At 37.2% G+C, this 19547-nt stretch overlaps 3 protein-coding genes across 7 annotated transcripts in view; 2 read left to right on the top strand and 1 right to left on the bottom strand.

The window, feature by feature from the left end:
• Position 1: 1 nt before the first annotated feature.
• Positions 2-6081, bottom strand: LOC120547803 (cytochrome P450 3A27-like). The gene is made up of 13 exons (XM_039783496.1): positions 5806-6081; positions 5553-5646; positions 5250-5302; positions 4792-4891; positions 4115-4228; positions 3432-3517; positions 3175-3317; positions 2944-3068; positions 2706-2790; positions 1861-2021; positions 1243-1469; positions 925-1087; positions 2-817 (listed from the first exon to the last, which is right to left on the bottom strand). The coding sequence occupies exons 1-13, from the start codon at positions 5874-5876 to the stop codon at positions 743-745; spliced, it is 1497 nt and encodes a 498-aa protein (XP_039639430.1). The 5' UTR covers positions 5877-6081; the 3' UTR covers positions 2-742.
• A 769-nt stretch (positions 6082-6850) lies between these two features.
• On the top strand, positions 6851-11347 carry mrpl57 (mitochondrial ribosomal protein L57). The gene is made up of 2 exons (XM_039783498.1): positions 6851-6998; positions 7831-11347. Exon 2 carries the CDS (start codon positions 7846-7848, stop codon positions 8155-8157), a length of 312 nt encoding a protein of 103 aa, XP_039639432.1. The 5' UTR covers positions 6851-6998; positions 7831-7845; the 3' UTR covers positions 8158-11347.
• A 1491-nt stretch (positions 11348-12838) lies between these two features.
• kcnh1a (potassium voltage-gated channel, subfamily H (eag-related), member 1a) overlaps positions 12839-19547 on the top strand; it is a 40136-nt gene continuing 33427 nt past the window's right edge. For 3 of the 5 annotated variants that reach the window (XM_039783908.1, XM_039783911.1, XM_039783909.1), the window contains exons 1-3: positions 12839-13041; positions 15665-15691; positions 17663-17786. In XM_039783908.1, the coding sequence (XP_039639842.1) occupies positions 12969-13041; positions 15665-15691; positions 17663-17786 (224 nt within the window). In that variant the 5' untranslated portion in view covers positions 12839-12968. The remainder of the gene's footprint in view (positions 13042-15664; positions 15692-17662; positions 17787-19547) is intronic. The other 2 variants (XM_039783910.1, XM_039783912.1) reach the window with 1 other exon arrangement.

Consider the following 19547-nt stretch of genomic DNA (forward strand, 5'->3'; position numbering starts at 1 on the left):
ACTGTTTTGATGAATTAGTTTATTGAATTCAAACTCTCAAATAAAATGGTGGACAGTCCGTGGAGATATTGTTAATGAGCAAATGTATCATTCCAGGCAGACAGTGTACATCTGTGACTGTGAGATCACGAAAATTATTTTGAAGATACAACCCTCTGGTGGAGAACAGGTAAAATAAAAATGTAATGTTTGGACTTTTCCCTTAAAGTTTGTGTAGTGAACGCTAAATGTTTAATGTATGGAATTGGGAAAATGACTGGTATAGTGTCTGTTGTGATGCAAGAAACCTTAAAAAAAAAATTGCAAAGGAGTTACACAGGTATTGTCCTTTTTGTAGTCACACATCCGTAATATATATTTTCTTTAATAATTGAGTGTTGAGGTGAGTTGTTGTTTACACCATCAAATTAAATGAATGTCCTGTAGCCTACCATAAAAAGATAAAGAACATTTTTTTTGTGTTTTTTAAACATAAAGTTATAGTAAAAATAAACATTCAAGACAATTTATAAAAAGCGGAGAAGTGAATGAAATATATTAGATTCATTAACACTGCAAGAAAAATCAGATGTTCAAGGTGCGTTAAGAGTATATGAGTGTCAGTAGTATAAACACTTTACAAACGTCACAAAAACTTTAAATCTCAACTGTTCGCATTTGCCACATTTTAAAACACATCTGAGTTTGATTGGAATTAGCTTATAATATAGAGGCAAGGTATATCTTGAGATGCTCTCTCGGACTACTGTTGTCTGGGAGCAAACTTGAGTTTTATTGGCTGTTTCGGCCGAAACATCCAGTCCATCTCCAACGGAATCTGACGAAAGGAATGTAAAATAAAATCAGCAACAGGACAGCAGAGAAGTAGGGCAGTCTGAATGCACATGAATGTGTGTGTTGCTGTGTGTGGAGTGTTACTCTTACCACAGTATCTTTGCATGTTTCCAAAGTGTAACTCTGCAGGAGACTGACAAGAACCATCTTCATGGTGAGGACAGCATAGCGCATCCCGACACAGTTACGAGGACCGAGCCCAAACGGCATGTACGTGCACGGGTTCACCTCATCCCCACTGTCTTTACTGAACCTGCACATACAGACAGGCACACAGACGGGCACACAGATACTCTTAAGGTCATGGAGTCATCGTTGTGAGAGCAGAGCTACAGAACGTCTACTGTGTCAACCTTGTGGTGGATTCATTAATGGAAAGAATGAAACCTCAGTACAGTGTGCATTTACCTCTCCGGTCTGAAAAGCTCAGGTGAGCTCCAAAAGCGTGGGTCCATGTGTAACATGTGCACAGGAATCCCAACCAGGGTTCCTTCAGGGATGGTGAGGCCGTGGATCGTGACTGTTTTTTTGCACATCCGCTCAAGCCGAGGTGCAGTGGGAATCAAACGCAGTGACTCACAAATAACCTGGTCTAGGTACTGAAGACCAATCAGATCCTCGTATGAAACGGGAGCCTAGAGGCAAAAGGTAAAGGAGGCATCAAAACAAATAGAAAAAGATAAGGATTAGAACAATTATGATGTCAGCTATTAAAAAAGTGGTAACACTTTACTTGAAGGTATCTACATAAGAGTGACATGACACTGTCATGACACAGTCATGGCACATGAACCCTAACCCTACCTCTACCCCTAACCCTAACCATAACCATAACCATAACTTGTCATGACAAAAAAAACGAATGACACTAAAAGAAGTGTTATGTCATCAATGTTTATGACTGTTTATAATGTTTATAACACGTTCATGACAGTGTCATGTCACTCTTATGTAGCTACCTTCAAGTAAAGTGTAATCTAAAAAGTTAGTTAGAAATGTCACGCATCACATTCAAAATTACTGTACATCTCTCGGTAGGCTGGCGTCGATTTCTTGATGCAGGATCTGCAGTTCTTTAGGGTTGGTGGCCAGATTGTAAAGGATGTAAGTGAGAGTGACAGAGGTGGTATCATAGCCACCAAAGATGAAAATGAAGGCCTGGGAAAGGATCTCGTGTTCAGTCAAACCTACAACAACAAAGAGCGAAATGTTCAGCATGAAAACTACTTTACAAGCGGAGACCTTTTGAAATGTTTCTTCGCACCAAACTTATTCACAGCTACCTTACTACTGGTGTCATTATTGTTGAATAGTAATTTACTTCATTTACTTTTAATGTCAAAAGAAGTTTAAAAGATAGTTTAGAAAGATTGGTAGGCACAAATTGAATGTGTACGTCTGACATTATCAAAGCCAACGTCAAAATGAGCAGGATCACATAATCCGACAGATATTTTCTTGATTAGTCGCCTGGTCTATAAAATGTCAGAAAATTGTGGGAAAATGCCCGTCATAGGAATCGCCTCATAAATAGCAAGGCAGTAATCATAATATCTATTGGAGGGCCCCCTCCCCAATATTTAAATATGCTCAAAATGTCCCCTCCCCCCCCAATATATTGATAGGCTAATACATATTGCTATTCTATGTCAGACATGTATGCATCGCTGTCCAGAATAATCATTTGCAAATTTGGGTGCAGATTTAGTCCCCCCAAAAGTTCACTTCATGCTTACGGCCTTGATAAATAGACTCATGTATTTTTCTTAAGCTTAATGAAGGTACAGAACTATTTAAATTTAAATTGAGGACAGTTTTTCAATTCAGTCTTACCCCGACTTTCATGAAATACAACTGTGATGCAAACATACCTTTAGTTGGCTGATCTTGTTCACTCTTTATCTCTGTTTCTGGTATCTCATTCTGAACCATCACCTGCAGGAAGTCTCCTTGACTCTAGATCAGCACAGAGAGAACATTCAACATTGAAAGAATTTGGAGATTAGTATCAATGTTCTCATCTTGAAGAGGAAGCGAAAAAGAGTATTTCTCAAAATCTCAGCTATTCCTTTAACTTTCTTTTCACTTTGGTACAGATGAAATGCTTACAGATTTCTCTGCATGATGACTGTCTTTGAATCTCTGGATGATATTGTAAAAAAAATCCACACTTAGTCTGGGCATAATGTCAATATGCAGGAGCTTCAACAGGCTGGCACCAAAGGGAAATATCACTGAAAGGAGAAGGGTTGTTTATCATTATTTTCACAATAGTGATCCCAAGGTACTCATATGATTAAATTATCTCTGTGTATAAAAACAGGTAAAATGAGTACATACTTATTAAAATAAAAGGCCACATTCTGAAGTTGAGAATCTTCTTGATATGAAGATTAAGTGGGTCATCTGGATTGTTTATGGAGTTTGCTTCAACACTAAAAGATGCACTGGTCACAACATCTAAACTATAAGGTGCCACGAATCTACAGCAGAGAGGTGGGTTTTTAAGGACATACATGGACTAAGTGCTATAAAAATGTATTTATTTTATGACAAATGCAATGATATGGTGGCATAAAGTAGATTAAGCAACATACTGTTTGACGTCAACAGGTTCATCCAAATTGGTTCGTCCCAGTTTTTTTGTGAGTTGGTCCGCATAGCGAGCAACAATCGGAAAAATCTTCAAAAAAGAAGAAATGTTGATAATGTACTGAACATATAGGTATTTCTATCATTGACGCCAACTTCTCTCATATGAGCATACTGTACACATATATTTAGACATACTACAGACATAAATTAGGCTGCACAATATATTAGGTTTTTTTAATTGCGATGTTAACTGGTGCAATAAACCATACCCTGAAAGATTAAAGTTAGAGTTCTGTGACCACGTTATCTGGTGTACTGTATTTATTTATTTATTTTTTTTATATTGCACTCGGGGATTTTTTTAGTTGGTTGAAAAAGAGTATCAGTAGAAAATGGCACTTTAAAATGTACCTATCATTCTTTTTTTTTTTTTGCCTTTTGTTAAGTTGTTTAAATAAAAGAATGTTGGACATAATTTCCTTTAATTTTTTTACTCAACAAGCAATGCAAGGCAGAACTGAGTACACTTTAAAACCGGTTTATTTGTCACAAGTAATATCCTTATAATGATATTCAATGATGTCATCGCATATTTTCCTCATATCGTGCAGCCCTAATATAAACGTATTTGTATGGCTGCCTGCACTAGGTCAAAGGGAGCAGATTGCTGTAACATAGTATTGACCTGTTTCAGTCTTCCACTGGTGAAGCACGGTGACAAAGTGCTCCGCATTCTTTTCCACCTTTCATCTTTAACCGCTGTAATTGCATCAGACAAAGGTCCTGCAACCATATTTTCCTGTGAACACAAGAACGGTTACACTGAATGTTTACATTCTTGTACAAAAGAGTTTTACAGTTTGCTTCCTCCAAAATATCCTCTTCTCATATCGTACAACTAATTTTGTCTGCTCTAATTATGTAACTTCCCATATCAGAGCTGGATCATCATACTGCACATAAAATGAACTTTCTTTCTGTGGTTTTTGAACAAAATGAAACTGTATCAATCCTGACAAAAGAGGTTTGGGAGGACACAAGAGGATACGTCAAAATGCCTTGTTTTGACATATCCGAATCAGTTTTGGTTGTACATTTTTACTAAAACCACAGTTGCATCTTACTTCTCAAATTTTGTGTTCTCTTATGTCACTTGGGAAACAATGAAGAGTGCTGTTAGGTTTTCCCCACAGTTGCCTGTTGTGTGTGCAGCCTGGTGTAATCCTCGAGCATAAATACTGTATCTGAGTCTCTGTGTAATGTACAGGATTTTACTACAAATCCAAACATCCTGACTTAAACAAGGCATACTTAGCTGCCTTACTCTTCCCTTATGGTTCAGCAACAAGATGATTATCTTACCCTGCGGTTGGTAAACACAGAGTAGCACTCCTTCACCATAACAGTTTTAATAATCTCAGGGTCTGCCACCATTAAAACTGGTGACCGTGCATCAAACAACCTGCACAAAAACACAACATCACAGTATAAACTATGAGCTTCTGATTAAACATTAATATGTTAAAAAACATACATGTATTCATATCATGTTTCCACCAAACGAGCGATTTCTGCTTTCAGATAGTTTAATTAGATTATTTACAGCCCAAAGAGGAAATATTTTTATTTTAACAAGCTCTTCTGTCCTGTCCCCTTGATCATCTCATAACCCTTCTGATTTATGTTGTGACCCTAAGAGGGGGGCCCGGCTCCTAGTTTGTAGCCTACTGGTACTTTTACTTAAGTAAAGTAGACTATCTGAGTACTACTTTTACCACTGATGTCTTCCGTAGGTGTTGGCCTTGAAATATGAAACTCACCCCCAGACGTCCCCATACTTGGCTTGGCACTCACGGTCAAAAGAAAGCATTCCCTACAAGAAATGTCATTACAAAAAAACGTGTTAAAAAGGACCACAGAGCTTCCAGCAGGTGACCTACACTTATTCAAATGTACAGATAAGAAAAGTATAAGTGCCAGGCAGGTTACGGAGACTGCAGAGATACTGAATGTTTAAGTAATAAAAAAGGCATTAATTGTCAGCAAATTTACACATGATAAGAACACCCTCAATTCTTAAATGTATCAACTCCTATACACACAAGTGTATGTGTACTCCTTACCTTTTTAAAGTTTAGAAGTGTTCCAATGAAAGGCAAAGGTCTTGGTCCGGGTATTCCCAGTTTTCTGAAAAACCTATATGGCCAAATGCCATACCTACATTATAAAAATAGAAAAAGAAAAAAAATGAGATATAATCGAACAGGGATCAATATTTTACAACATCTTAAGGAGCAATCGTTATGGTAGGGTGCAGTAAATCGACCAAACTGACAACCTCGTACTACTACTTTGACAGTTACAGATACTACTCACAGTATAAACACGGTGAAGAAGAGAGCCAGCAAAGTCCAGGTGGTTGCTGAAAACAAGGTAAAGAAAACCATTTTGACTGCCGATTGACACAAACTATATGTTATTACTGTGCTGAGGCTTCAGGACGTGTGCGGAGTAATCCAGGAAGTTTTTCGCTAAGTACGTACAGGCTTGTATTATGACGTCATCATTTAATATAGGGCTTTAAACTGCACGAATAATGACGAAATGTCATGGGTGTATTGTGGTGTGTTTTATACATTTATACAGTCTATGTGGTAAACAAGTAACTGTTTGCCCCGGTGATGGGTGGAGCCAGACTCTGGGTGGAGCTCTGAGTGGAGCCCACAGAGCTCTACCTGGGTATGCTACGGGCATTAGGACAGGTTAAATTCACTCAGATTGAGCCAGAAAAGCAAACACACTCCATCCAACAACTCAGTTTGGCTCATGGATGTATTATCTAATATACTCTCTTTTCTCACCAAGCAGATGATCATCCAGCAAACAAAAGACATTTACAGTTTATTTAAATGGAAACATTTAAATACAACATGAATTCAATAATTACAATAATTTATTTTTTATGGTTAAAGGCCTATTGCTTGTAAATATGCTGTAAGTATTTTTTTAATGCTTTTTGTAATACATTTCGGTTGTATTGTAAATCCCTGAAGTGTCCAAAATAACTGCTAAGAGGTGTAACATTGTACACATTAATATAACTTGAATGTAGGACTAGTAACCTTTAATTTATATTGAAGACCATTTTTGTTTATCATATTGTTTGTTTTCAGTATTTACAATGTATGTACTTCTTATTTTCTTATTTATTCGTATTTGTTATTGTTTTATTTTAGATGTTTCATTTTTACTACTGGAACATAGATATTCATAATTCTAAACCTTCTCTGCTACTATGTTCAAAGAGCTCAAAGTACCGCAATATGCCCTCCTTGTAATAATATAACAATTATACACAATGTAGCACTTTTAAATAGTGGCAAAGAATCGCTAAAAGTCTTCGTTTTGAACATGTTTGAGCCTTCTCTTTCACCATAGATAGATGACCCGGATGTTCGATCAATGACCCCCAACCAACCGTGGCTCATTTCTTCGGTGATTTTCGTCTGATTTGGGGCTTTTTTGCATCTTGTCGTCGTAAAGTGAACTGCATTTATCATAGTTACAAGGTGAAGTAACGAACAAAATACGCGTATTACAAATGTATATCTGTTATTAGTATTAAATGGTACCTTTTTTAAGTTGCCCTTGGTTTGTAACTTTAGCCTACGGTTAAGCTAGCTAGCCTGCTAGCTCACATTGTTATTTAGCCTTCTGCACACAAACACGAGCTGTAATTTTGGGCTCATATGTTGACTTCACGGAGGTAAACAAAGCGTTTCTGGGAGAGTAGAAGATGTAATGATAACAGTTTGAAACAGAAACAGTATCCATTGTACCTTTTAAATATTTCTTTAAAATACACACTTTTTAACATGTAAATATTACTGCCTAATATAAATCTATGCAGGCTGTATATCAGTGAAGGAAACTACAATTTACTTCTGTGCTTCTGCTATGACAAGTCATAATGTCTGCTGTGAAAAACGATTTAAAAACTCGATGTTTGCTCATTAGACCACTCAGATCAAACTTAACTTTGTTAGCATTATTTTTATATCTACAGGTGTTTTCTATTGTGTTACAATTGAATTTAGCAATGCCACAGATTATATATATATATATTTTTTTTTTAACTATTTTTTAGGTCTGCAATAATTGTTTTTTAAGCAACTTTGGGCCAACGGAATTTTTTTCTCATACGTCACATCATGTGATCTTTGTTACATAGCTGCTGATTGATGCAGAAGTCAAAATGTCTTCTGTAAATGAGGTCTACAAAACTGAACGATGCTGTACTGTTATGATATGGGTATATGACTAGTATGTCATACCTGTGTAGAACACCTTTTTCTGTCATATCGATCACTGATATTCTTTTTAATGGGTTTGCCTTTTCAGAAATAATTTGCCACCATGTTCCTCACCCTCACCCTGCTGCGGAAAGGCATTCCTGGGAAGCAGTGGATCGGAAAGTATCGCCGCCCACGACAGATTACATGGCAGATGACACGCAATACGCTGAAGCATCTGGATCGTGAGGCTGAGAACGAATACTGGATCAGCCGGCCATACATGACTCCGGAGCAGGAGTACTGCCACGCCGCAAAGCGCAGAGCCCAGAACTGGCTGAAGATCAAGGACGCCAAATTCGCCAATTTTCCTGAACACAAGCACATCACAGATCACTTGAGTCATCTGAAAATCACTAAGACGTGGTCAAGTTAATGTGAGCAGAGAAATGACATGCAAATACTATCGTCATAATGTGACAATATCACATGTTTGTGTGAAAGAAAGTTTGGTTTCTTTATGTGTATTTATAGGTGCAGGAGTCTGTATGTCAACTGAAAAGCTACAGTGAAAAGTTTAAATACAGCTCATTGGATGAAATCTGTTTAACATTCTACACCTGATCTGTGGGACCTTACTTTCGCTCGCATTAACAAAATACGCTTTCAAGTTGAGAAAACCAGGTATCCCACCAGTTATAAAAACTAGATGAACTGCTGAAGTGTGTTCCATGAGGAAAATGTTGACAGAATTATATTAGTAGTCAGGAGAGGTTGGGGCAAAATTGTCATTTTATGAAAGGTTAATTTTACTGTAATATGCATTCTGCTGTTTTACATTTAATGTATTAAAGGGTTGTGACTGTCATGAAGCCCACGTGTAGCTGTAATTAGAGTGTTCAATTCCTTTTGAACCTTTTGAAGTTAGAAAAACCAGGAAGGAATACAATTTCAAGGTTTATGAAGATGCTCTCACTTCATTAATAGATTCTCATAAAATGTAAATCCTTTGTATGGAGAGCACTGTGATTCTCTTGAATCTTAATAATTTGCTTCTGCTGATATTTTAATACATGTTAGTCAGTGGCTATTAGATCATTGTGCAGGAATTTGACCCTCAATTAAACCTCAGTTTACAGCTGCAATCAATGTTCACGTGCACGATACTGGCTCTATGACTTGACTGATAACAGTTATTGCTATTTCATAACCCTTTTTGATTCTAACACTAATACATAACTATAAGCCAGCAGGTAATCTTATTTTTTTTTGTTATTTAGACTTTTATTTGTTTTTCTTTTCTGACATAGTCACAAACCACATACACATACAACACAAGACCACAAACTCATCAAACATTACAATACAATGTACTGCTGCTGCAGAACCATTAGTAAATTCATTTATATGTCCAGTTTTTCCAAGTATAGCCTTCTAAAGATCCAGGGTCATCTCCTCGGTCAAATTCATAGAGGGCTAATGCAGCCTGTTCCATTGACAGCAAGTCTAGAAAGTCTTTTAACCAATTGTCTGTGTTAAAGCAATTGGGTTTATGAGTTTTATAGTTCATCATCATAATTCACTTAACAGACAAAAAGGCCAAAGCGATGATGCATTGAATACGTGTTGACTGTATATTATCTACCTTACTTTCTAGAAGGCAGAGGAGTGGGCAGTGTGGTATTTTTACAATTAGAATGGAAGACAATCTAGATATTATTTCTTTCCAAAAAATCTTCACTGCGGGGCACTGTCGCATGAGGTGTATCAGTGTCCCTGTCTCACTGCAACCATGCCAACATAGATGTGAGAGGGAGTTGTCCATTTTGTTAAGTCTGCTTGGGGTTATATACGCTCTGTGTAGTAGGCTACTTTTAGAATTTTGTATTTCACACATTTAGATAAAGCTGTTGTGTTTCTAGTAACCATTTCCCACTTTGCATTAGTCAGAGATATGCTCAAGTCCCTCTCCCATTGATGTATGTTGGAGGATAATCTGTCAAAGGATGCAGTGGACAATAATGTATATAGCTTTGAAACTGTTCTCCTCCCTGTGGCAATCTCCCTCAGATTTTTGTCCAGATCATTGTCACACCCTATGTAGGTTTCTTTTGAAATAAGTAATCCCAGGATTGGGGTTGTAAATATGCAAAAATGTCGACATCTCTTAAATCATAGCAGATTTTTAACTCATTAAATGGTACCATTTCACCATCCTTTACTATCTGTCCCATTTGGCATGATGGTAGGGATGCCCCTTTGAAAAGTTAACGCTTCTGTAGCAATGTAACTACCTCGCAAGACAATTTGATTAGAAGGTTGACTATTTTCAAGTTGGTTTTAGGGTAAAACCATAAAGCACATAATGAGATGGACTTGGTTTGTTCAGATAAAACGTTTTCCTCAATCCATTTCCAACTACCTAATTCGGTCTTGCATGTATAAGCCCACATAAAAGAAAACTAACATTATAAGCAAGGTAATAGGAAAAAACATCTGGAACTCCCAGTCCTGCACTTTTCCTAGGTCTGGTTAATCTTTTGTAGCTGATTCTTGGTTTCTTATTCCTCCACAGGAAATCTGTGATTAACTTATTAATTTCTTTGAACCAGTAAGGAGGGAATTTGAGAGGTATCGCTGATATAAGAAATAACAGTCTAGCTAAAATATTAATTTTAATCACTTCTGTTCTGCCCCATAATGAAATGGGTAGGACTGTCCATCTATTGATATCCTCCCTAATTGTCTTAAGAAGGGGAGGACCAATTAAATCAAAAATCTCATCTATGGGAGTCTTAGTGTTAATTCCAAGACATCTCATACCTTGTGGTTTTCACTGAATGGGAACAGAACCAAGATGTGACGGATAGGTCAAGTGGTTTAGTGGGATGGCTTCACTCTTATTGAAATTCACCTTATATCCTGAAAACTTTCAAAATTTCAAAGAATTTCATCACTTGTGTAATTGATTGTTGTGGTTGAGATACTGTTAATCACAAATCACTGGCAAATAAATTGGCCTTAAAGTCACAACCCCCAATTTTGATGCCAGAGATTTTCCTCTCTGCGCTGATTGCACATGCTAGAGGTTCTGGGGCCAAAATGAAGAGGGATGGGGAGGCGGGACAACCCTGCTGGGTAGATCTTAGGAGTTGAAAAGGTTCAGATATAATGTCATTAGTTTTAATTGAAGCAATAGGGTTTTTATAGAGGGCCTTCACCCTGCTAATAACAATTTTTTTTGTTGACAAAACATAAAACAGGTATTGCCATTCTACCAATCAATCAAAGGCTTTCTCAGCATCCAGTGATATGCCAATGGCTGGATGCTGTAGAGTGTCTGCCATCGCCATTACATGGAGGAGTCTCTTCATATTGTTGGACGCAAGTCCACCTTTAATAAACCCTACTTGATCAATATGTATCAATGAAGAAAGGGCAGTCTCCATGCGCATAGCAAGGACTTTAGTAAATAGCTTATAGTCAGTCTTTTATAGAAATGTAGTACTGTTGTTTCTTCTGGTTTTTATTTCTTTGTATATGTTTCTATTTTTTTAAGGTATGTTGTATGTCATGTCTGTGTCTTTTGAATGGACCTTGAGTCTGGAATAAAAAGTTGATGATGAGTCATTGTTTAACATACTTATAGGGTGGAAATGAGTCATTTCAGAATGATCCTTACTGGGCTTAGGCAGCAGAGAAAAAGTGGCTTGGTGCATAGTCAGTGGCATAGACTGCTTAGTCAATTAAAGCAGCAGGTAGTCTTTTGCACCTTTTTTATGACCTTGTAGGGCTAGAAAGCTAGAAGGTGTGTGCACCATAAAACAAAGAGCAAACACTGACTCAGCAATCCTCAGCCATTAAATACAGCCACTAACATGGGGCTATTTGGTATTTTATTGGTAACACTTTACTTTCCCTTGCTAGCCAGAACTGATGTGTGCTCTACTAAGTGGACAAACAGCATGGCTCAGGTATTATTTGTTACCTTTTTAATTGGTTAGGCATAAAACCGTGATATCTTCTTTTTAAGCAGAGAAACCATAGGCGTGAGAAACCTTTTTACTATTGTTTTTTCCTAGTCTTTTTTGTGTGTATTTGTTTGATTATAATGGAAGTGTTGTTACTGGAAGAATTATTTGAGGTCTGTCTTAGTATGGGAACTGCAGGGCCCAAAATAATTGAACAGGTGGGGAAATGCAGGGGGAAAATGCAGTCTTTGAAAGAGTTAATTCTACTGCATGAATCAAAAGGTAAAAAATACACGTCTCAGTATTGCTGCTACTTTGGGACAACCATTTCAAAAACCTGACTGTAAGTGATTAATACATTAAAAAAATAACAATCCTCTTGGGTCGACTGCAGGAAGCTTTCCCTGTTCCCTGTAGCCTGCTGTTTTTCCTACTGTTTGGTTTAACATATTCACTCTGCTAAATATTAAACCAGCTTGAATTCTTAAAAACAGAAGATTTTTTATTTCATCAGCGTAATACATACAGTATAGCACTATAAAGGGGATGATCTTGTTGACAAGCAGTCCTAAACCATCCTAACCTTTCTCTTCAGCATTCAAGATCGTACTCAAGTAAATATACAGAAATATTATCAGCAAAATGTACTTAAAGTATCAAAAGGTAACAGAAAAGAATACTCTTGAATGACAGAAAATGGCTAAAAAATGTTTAACACTGCATTTTATAAGCTTATATGTGTTTTTACAAACGAATGTAATTATTAACCTGTAAAGTATAGTACCTATATGTATATATATATATTTTTCTTTTCTTTAATTTTTTTAATTTATTCTTTTTAAATAAAAGTAGTGGAGTAGAAGTATAAAGTAGCCTATGGAATTGCTAAAGTAAAAGTAGGCTACCTCAGAATTTTACTTATGTACAGTGACTTTATTGAGGGAAGTACATAGGCAGGAACCACATCACTGAATTGTCAGTTTACACATTATTTGATCCAGCAGGTGGAGCTCCAGGTCGTGTTAGTGGCACATGCGGAGGAGCAGAGCCCCGGCCCCTCCTGTGCGGTGCGCCCATGCGTTTTTTTGTCTCCTGGATGATAAGGTGCGTTAGGAGGCGCCGCCGCACCGTGCTGAGGAGGTAGCCGATGAGCACACCAGACAAACAGCTCCTACTAAGACATCCAAGCAGCTTCTCAGAGCCGGAGAGACCATGAAGACAAACGGAAGATCGAGGAGTAGAGATTCACCTGCAGACGACTGAGTGAAGAGGCAGGATGGCGGGGGGTCGGAGGGGACTTGTGGCCCCACAGAATACTTTTTTGGAGAATATTGTCAGACGGTCGAACGGTAAGGGTGAGGATTTAATATTGTACATGGAACTAAAGGATTGAAACATTAAAACTAAAGCTGTATTTAGAACATGAGCACATTCATTTACCATCAGCCTGTCTAATCAAACCAATCAACTATAGCTAGGTAATTAACGACGTAAAAAAAACAAAGGGGGCTAATTAGTGATAGAGTCCTCACCTCCATGTGCATTAAAAAGTTTGGCTTTTCATTGAGCGACGTAGCAAAAAAAAAGGTGTTAAAAACGTCAATTGATGTTAGTAATAAATTTCAGAATGAGTGAATTCATTTTCTGACAGAGCTCCTGTTGCCAGACCCTGTAGGAGTGCATGGAGAGCGAAAAAGACAGCAGGTTACTATTATTCAATAGCCTACTGATGTCATAAGGCTTCTGAAAGTCTTAATTGAAAAATGATATTGACCAGAAATATCTTGTTTGGATACTTTCTACAGGCTTAATGCGAACGCAGGAATACGAAGTGTAAATATACTAATGGATTTTTAAAGACATGTAGAATTCAGTCAGCGCAGCATGGTCTCTGGTGAACATCAGGACGATTCTCCTCTAAGCTACAGATTAGTTTTGAAACAAAACTATTAGGCTTTTGTTGCTAATGTCTTAGCCCTTAAAGAGCATTTAATGGCTAATAATATTAACCAACAGTATCTGAATAAGTGTTGAACAGGAGGCCAACCTCAAACTGGGCAAAGTCTATAACTTTTGTTACTGACACAAATGGGATTCACTAAACCAATTAGTGCCAGCTATGCTGTACAGATGTGAGGACAGTTTACCATATTTATAAGCTGAAACTTACCAAACTCTCACGTAGGTCTTACAGTATTTTGGACATTTGGGTGTCAGAAAATCCTTTGGCCTTTCTTAGATCCAATAGGAAGTGACAGGACAGACTGGAGAGTTATGACACTGGACAGCTAGCTGTAAAACAGAACCAGCATTATTGTGTTTCTGTAACAAACCACATTTGAAGACAATATTGCATACACACCAGCTAATGATGAATTATAATGACTTCATTTTTTAAAATGGAGAAATGGTTTGGTTAACATTAGTTTTTTTTTTCCTATAATTTATGGTCAGCTCCCCCAGAGGTATGCCAAACCAACTTGTGTGTCGGTGTATGCACTCCTTGGGCCTCGCTGTCAGTCTGCCCCATGTAGCACGTATCAACATGAAAATGTTTTATGACATTATGTGAGAGACACAGTGGTGGGTGGGCGTTCACAAACAATGAGATATTTATTTTTTACGTAACTTTCAATGTTCAAGATTAGAGTGTACTTTTTTGTCTCTATTTCATTTCTAAATTTAACTTAAAATACAAGGAATAACATACAGAAGTCTGTTTTTACATAACATTCTTCTCTACATTTAAACCTGTCATAACAGGAAATGCACAGGTGCAACCATATACTGTCTATGGGTGCAACTAATAACATTAATGATGAATCCGTTCCATTTGAGTGTCGTTAATTAATGCCAGTAAGAAAACATGGACAATAACATAGACCAATAATAGCCAATGATGCAATATAAGGGGTTCTTGGACCACTTAATTGACACGTACAGTACCCCCTGAAATCCTCAATAAATGTATTGTTGGGTCTAGTTTTATTCTACATAGCTATACTGTAAAGTTTATTTGCATATTGAAATATTTTGAGGTGAGGAGCAGCAAAGAAAATGTAGGCAGGTAGGCACAGTTAATGTTGCTGGTGAATTGGAACTGGTTTTCGTTGTGTACTATTGGCCTCTGTGGTTCTGCTGCATATTTGAAAAAGCCAATGCCTCTGTTTTTGATATCTAACAACTTCTGAAGGGAATATATATCTCTTTAGCTGATAAATGCTTCACTATGTTCACCAGCTGGTCACTAACCGTGTCTGCTGAGCAGGTAGTGTACAGGGATTATAGCCTTTTCACGGTAAACAGCTGCCTGCTGCCAAAAACAACGCTGAGTGGTGAGAGTGAACCAAAACAGTTAAGTTGTGGGCCGGACAGCCAAACAAGCTGCAATAATTCACATAATTTATATTTACATTTAATCGAATGACTACATTTTCTTTACTTTTAACTTTGTAGATCTATGGTGATTTTTATCTTAGTTTAGCTCAATATTTTTGACTTGCCTAGCACCAAGCGACTAATGTTAGCTGAAGAAAGTTGAATATATCAGCAGCTAAAGAGCCACATATTTCTCTCAGAAGTTGATAGAGACTAATAGAAAGCTAAAAGTAGAGTGAACAGCTGACATAAATGCATATGATGGCCAGAAACACGACTCCAAATGAATGCTAAGTGGCTATAAGTCTGCTGCATGTGTAAGTAAACTGTATGCTAATATGTTATCCACAACAGTTAAAGCCAGATGTGTGTCTTTTAGCTTGTTTCTGAGTTTATCTGTTCCTTTAGTGGCCAAAAATTGATGAATGCAGCTTTAATTAGCATGAGTCAACAGTAACACATTTCTGTATAACTTAAATGTAATAGTTTCTTTACAAATTAGCTGCATTGTTTTTAGCCTATAGCCTCCATTCAGGTTCAACAGATGTTTCTCACTGTAATCTGTTACCCTTTTTTCCTTTTCAAACATTTCAGTTTGGACACTGTCACATAGACAGACAGGTACTATACAGTTTAGTTTGGTGTGCTGCTTGTTTTCTTTACAGTATCTCTTTTTAATGTACCACTAAATGTTCTATACCAAATGCTGTTTATTTACAAAGCACTAAACAAATTAGACATGTTGAGATTATTAAAAAATATTTGTGAAAATTTGCTGCAACACAGCAAATCCAGGGCTAATAACAATGATGAAGCTTTGGACTTTCTTTATTCGCAAGATTACCGTTCATCTGATCATTGTAAAATAACACGTTGGCATGGAACATCTCGTGCATCATATTTTGTCAGTGTTCTCATGCCTTTTAGTTGTCATTTCAAGGTGTTTTATTTTGACTTGATCAAGAATCTTTTGTGTGGGTGTGTTCATATGTGGTATAAATTTATTTTGTGCCAGGTGTTTTTTATTTCTTCTCCTGCTCTTTCACTGCTATTGTCACGTTGTTGTAGTCTGTGTGCATACTGTAGCAGAGTGGTTTGCTTTGAGATCTGCCATACAGAGAGATTTTAATTTGTTGAGGGTTTAACCCCAGTTATCATCATTTCTCCTGTCCCATTTAAAACCATTACATCTGCTACTTTTTTGCATTTTGCCAAAAGTATGTGGATGGATTTGGGATTTTTTTTTCTTTTTACTCTTAAGCATTTTTAAATATCTATGCTTTTAAAGTTTGTGCACATTTGAAACAAATATTCTTTTTGTAGCCATTTGTCTAAAGCCTTTGTTCCATGGCAATTACTACGCAGCACAATCATTTGCATGCTTGTTACAATCATCCTTATTTCAAAAAGCCGGCTGTTAAAATGAAAAACACCTGCGTTATCTATTAATTTTATGTATTGTGACATGAGGACCATTTGGAGTTTAAGTAATGACACTGAGTAACAGTATGTGACTGTTAATTATAAAAACGCTTTTTAATTTAGGACTGAATCTAAATAGGACATTACAAATGTACATGCAACTCAATGATTACTTAGATTTATCAGCATTTTGTCCATTAATAAGTTTTGCTTGGAGGCTTTGCTAACATTTGAATATGCAAACAATGCCACATGAGAATGACTCTGTTTGCCATGACATTTAATCGATGACAGCAGATATTAATATTAGTAGAGTGTACGTGTCAATAAGGAATACATCCTCATAATAATCACTAGCTAGAAATTGGACCATTTAATGAAAAACACTGTCTCTCCCCAGCCCCCCCCCCCCTCCTCCCCTCCCTCCATCCCCCAAACACCTCTAAAACAGCTAACTAAGCCTGTACACTCTATATAAGAAACACAAAAAAATACAGCACAAGCTGTTCTTGTGAAAAGTACTGCTAACGAGCAACTAACTACTAATAAGAAGTAAAGTAAGCAGATATTTGGATGTTTTCTACATAAGCAAGAATTTGTGTTTGGCCTATTTGTGTGTAATGGGCCGTAGACCATTATGGACACTAATGAAAATCTTTAAAGTGTGCTAGCTCCTGAAGGCTGGGTTGCTAAGTCTTTGGGGAGAGCCTTACGAGACAAAGCAAATTTTTTAACAAGACATCTGTTTCAAAAAACATTTTAAATAGACATATACAGCATGAAGGGACGTTAAATCATACTTTTGTGTCCATGGTGAGGAGATTACCTCCATCATATCAACAATTTGTGTTGAGAATCTATGAAGTAGTCTAAACAATTGTAGGCTTTACAATAAAATGTTCCAGGGTAAGACACTTAAAAATTGAATTTCAAATCTACTTTTGCCCTAACATTTGCTTTGTAGTTGTGTGTCCTGTCACTCTTTGAATAACTTTTTTGTGATTTCTTTTTCAGTTGCAGCTCCAACAAATCCTTGACTTTGATATATAATAAGCCTCAACCTTTTCTCAACCCAAGCTATAGTAGTATACTAGTTTAAGTAGTTGTTTTTTTATATTGTTGTTTTTTTAGGAAATACTGCAACCATCTTCCCTGTTTACTTTCCATCAGATACCAACTTTGTCCTGGGAAACGCTCAGATAGTAGACTGGCCCATCGTCTACAGCAATGATGGTTTCTGCAAGTTGTCGGGCTACCACAGAGCAGAGGTGATGCAGAAAAGCAGCACCTGCAGGTAGGCAAGAGGATCTGTGTGTCTTAGCATATTACAGTTTTCAAATGCTAAAGGGGTAAAATTTATATTCACATATGTGTTTATCGATTACAGAAACATAATGAGAGAACATATCAAACACAGCATTTGAGGTTTTACCTCATCCAGATACCAAACTAATTTTAAGATAAGATAATTACTTATTATTGTGGAATAATTTGAATTATTTGAATTATTTTACAGATTATCTTTTACAGATACAGTACAAGATGAAGTGACAATGCAAGAACTTGTGAGGGCTAACAGTTTTCTTGTTAATTTGGATGAGCTTCATCTCGGCTGGCAAAGCTAAAATAATCATGCTGTTGCTGCAGTTATACTACTGTGAGAAAGGATGACTTCCTTTTTTTAAATGTGCCTGGAGTAAAAAGTTGTGTGGAGCTCTCACTTAGATCCCTGCATCATATAGTCATGGACGTTTTGTAGTGGTTTGACATTACTTTATCTGAAAATACAATTAGTTTATTTTATGCCACTGTAGAAGCCATATTATATTCTATGTACTGTAACTGTTTATTTGTATTTAGACCTACCACCAGGCAGAGCATCCTTATTTTGAGGTAATTGGAGAGGCTTATTTGAGGAGGATAATGTAATCGGTTGCAGGTGTATACAGTGTGGCGTGTTCATGCTCATGTTTGTGGTTTGGAACATTTGGACTTATTTTTAAGAGAAAGAGAAACCGCAAATACTCAACATGTGTGTAGTGTTTTCAGATTATTTTGCATAATTCCTTATTCATTAGCAGGATGAAAGGGAGAGTTAATGCATCAGCAGTACAGCAGAAAGATTTTAACTATTATTTTCAAATCAAATAGTGAGATTTGCACCGGCTGAAGCAATGCGGTCCTTGAATCAGTCTGTTGTGGTTAAAGGAGTCTACAGTAGCAGCTCTGTGAGGCTCTGTTTAGGCACTGCGGTCCTTTGAGCTGAACGCTAACATCAGCATGCTCACAATGTTAGTGCTAAAATGCTGATGTTTAGAAGAAATAATGTGAAGCATGTTTATCATCTTAGTTTAGTGTGTTTAAATGCTAACATGCTATCATTTCAAGCTTCAAAAACAATTAGGTGGATACAGACGATGTTCCTCCATAGGGTTGCTGTGCTCATGGTCAATATGAGGAGCTCAGGTTTCTAGTTTCAGGGGTCTTTCTTTATACTAGATCCAACTGTGAGGAGATCCTGGATCAACTAAATCTTCCAAATCCCTTCAGCAAAGCATCTCAACAGATGTTCCCATAATTTAAGACAGTTAAAGCTTTAGTATGTAACTTTTTGATATTAATGAACGTCCGTTACATTCAAGCCATTGCCAACTGAGTTGCTACAAAGCTAATCAAGACTATCAGCTCCACAAAACTCTCTCTGTATTTCTCAGTATGGCTATGTTCAGAAGATTGTGTTGTCCAGTGACTTTCACGCGCAGAAACTTGAGTGAAGTTAAATACCTCTTCTGAAAAGTCCGTCACGGTTTTTTAATCCTCCGTGTCCTCCTTGGCTACTAGCAACTGCGAAGGGGATTGGTGGGGGCGTGTGTGCAGTCATATAAAGGCCTTTTTATGGTTGTACGTAGAATTGAGGGCATACCCCCGCAGACCCCTCCGCGTCTATGCCGGACCCTACGCCGTAACCTGACGTGCAACTCTCGAAAAATGTAAATGCACGTCGCAGCGACGCAAGTCGCTCAGCCGTGGCTTGGTAGCGTTCCATTTCCCCAGA

Source organism: Perca fluviatilis, chromosome 19 (assembly GCF_010015445.1).
Source record: "Perca fluviatilis chromosome 19, GENO_Pfluv_1.0, whole genome shotgun sequence".
NCBI lineage: Eukaryota > Metazoa > Chordata > Actinopteri > Perciformes > Percidae > Perca > Perca fluviatilis.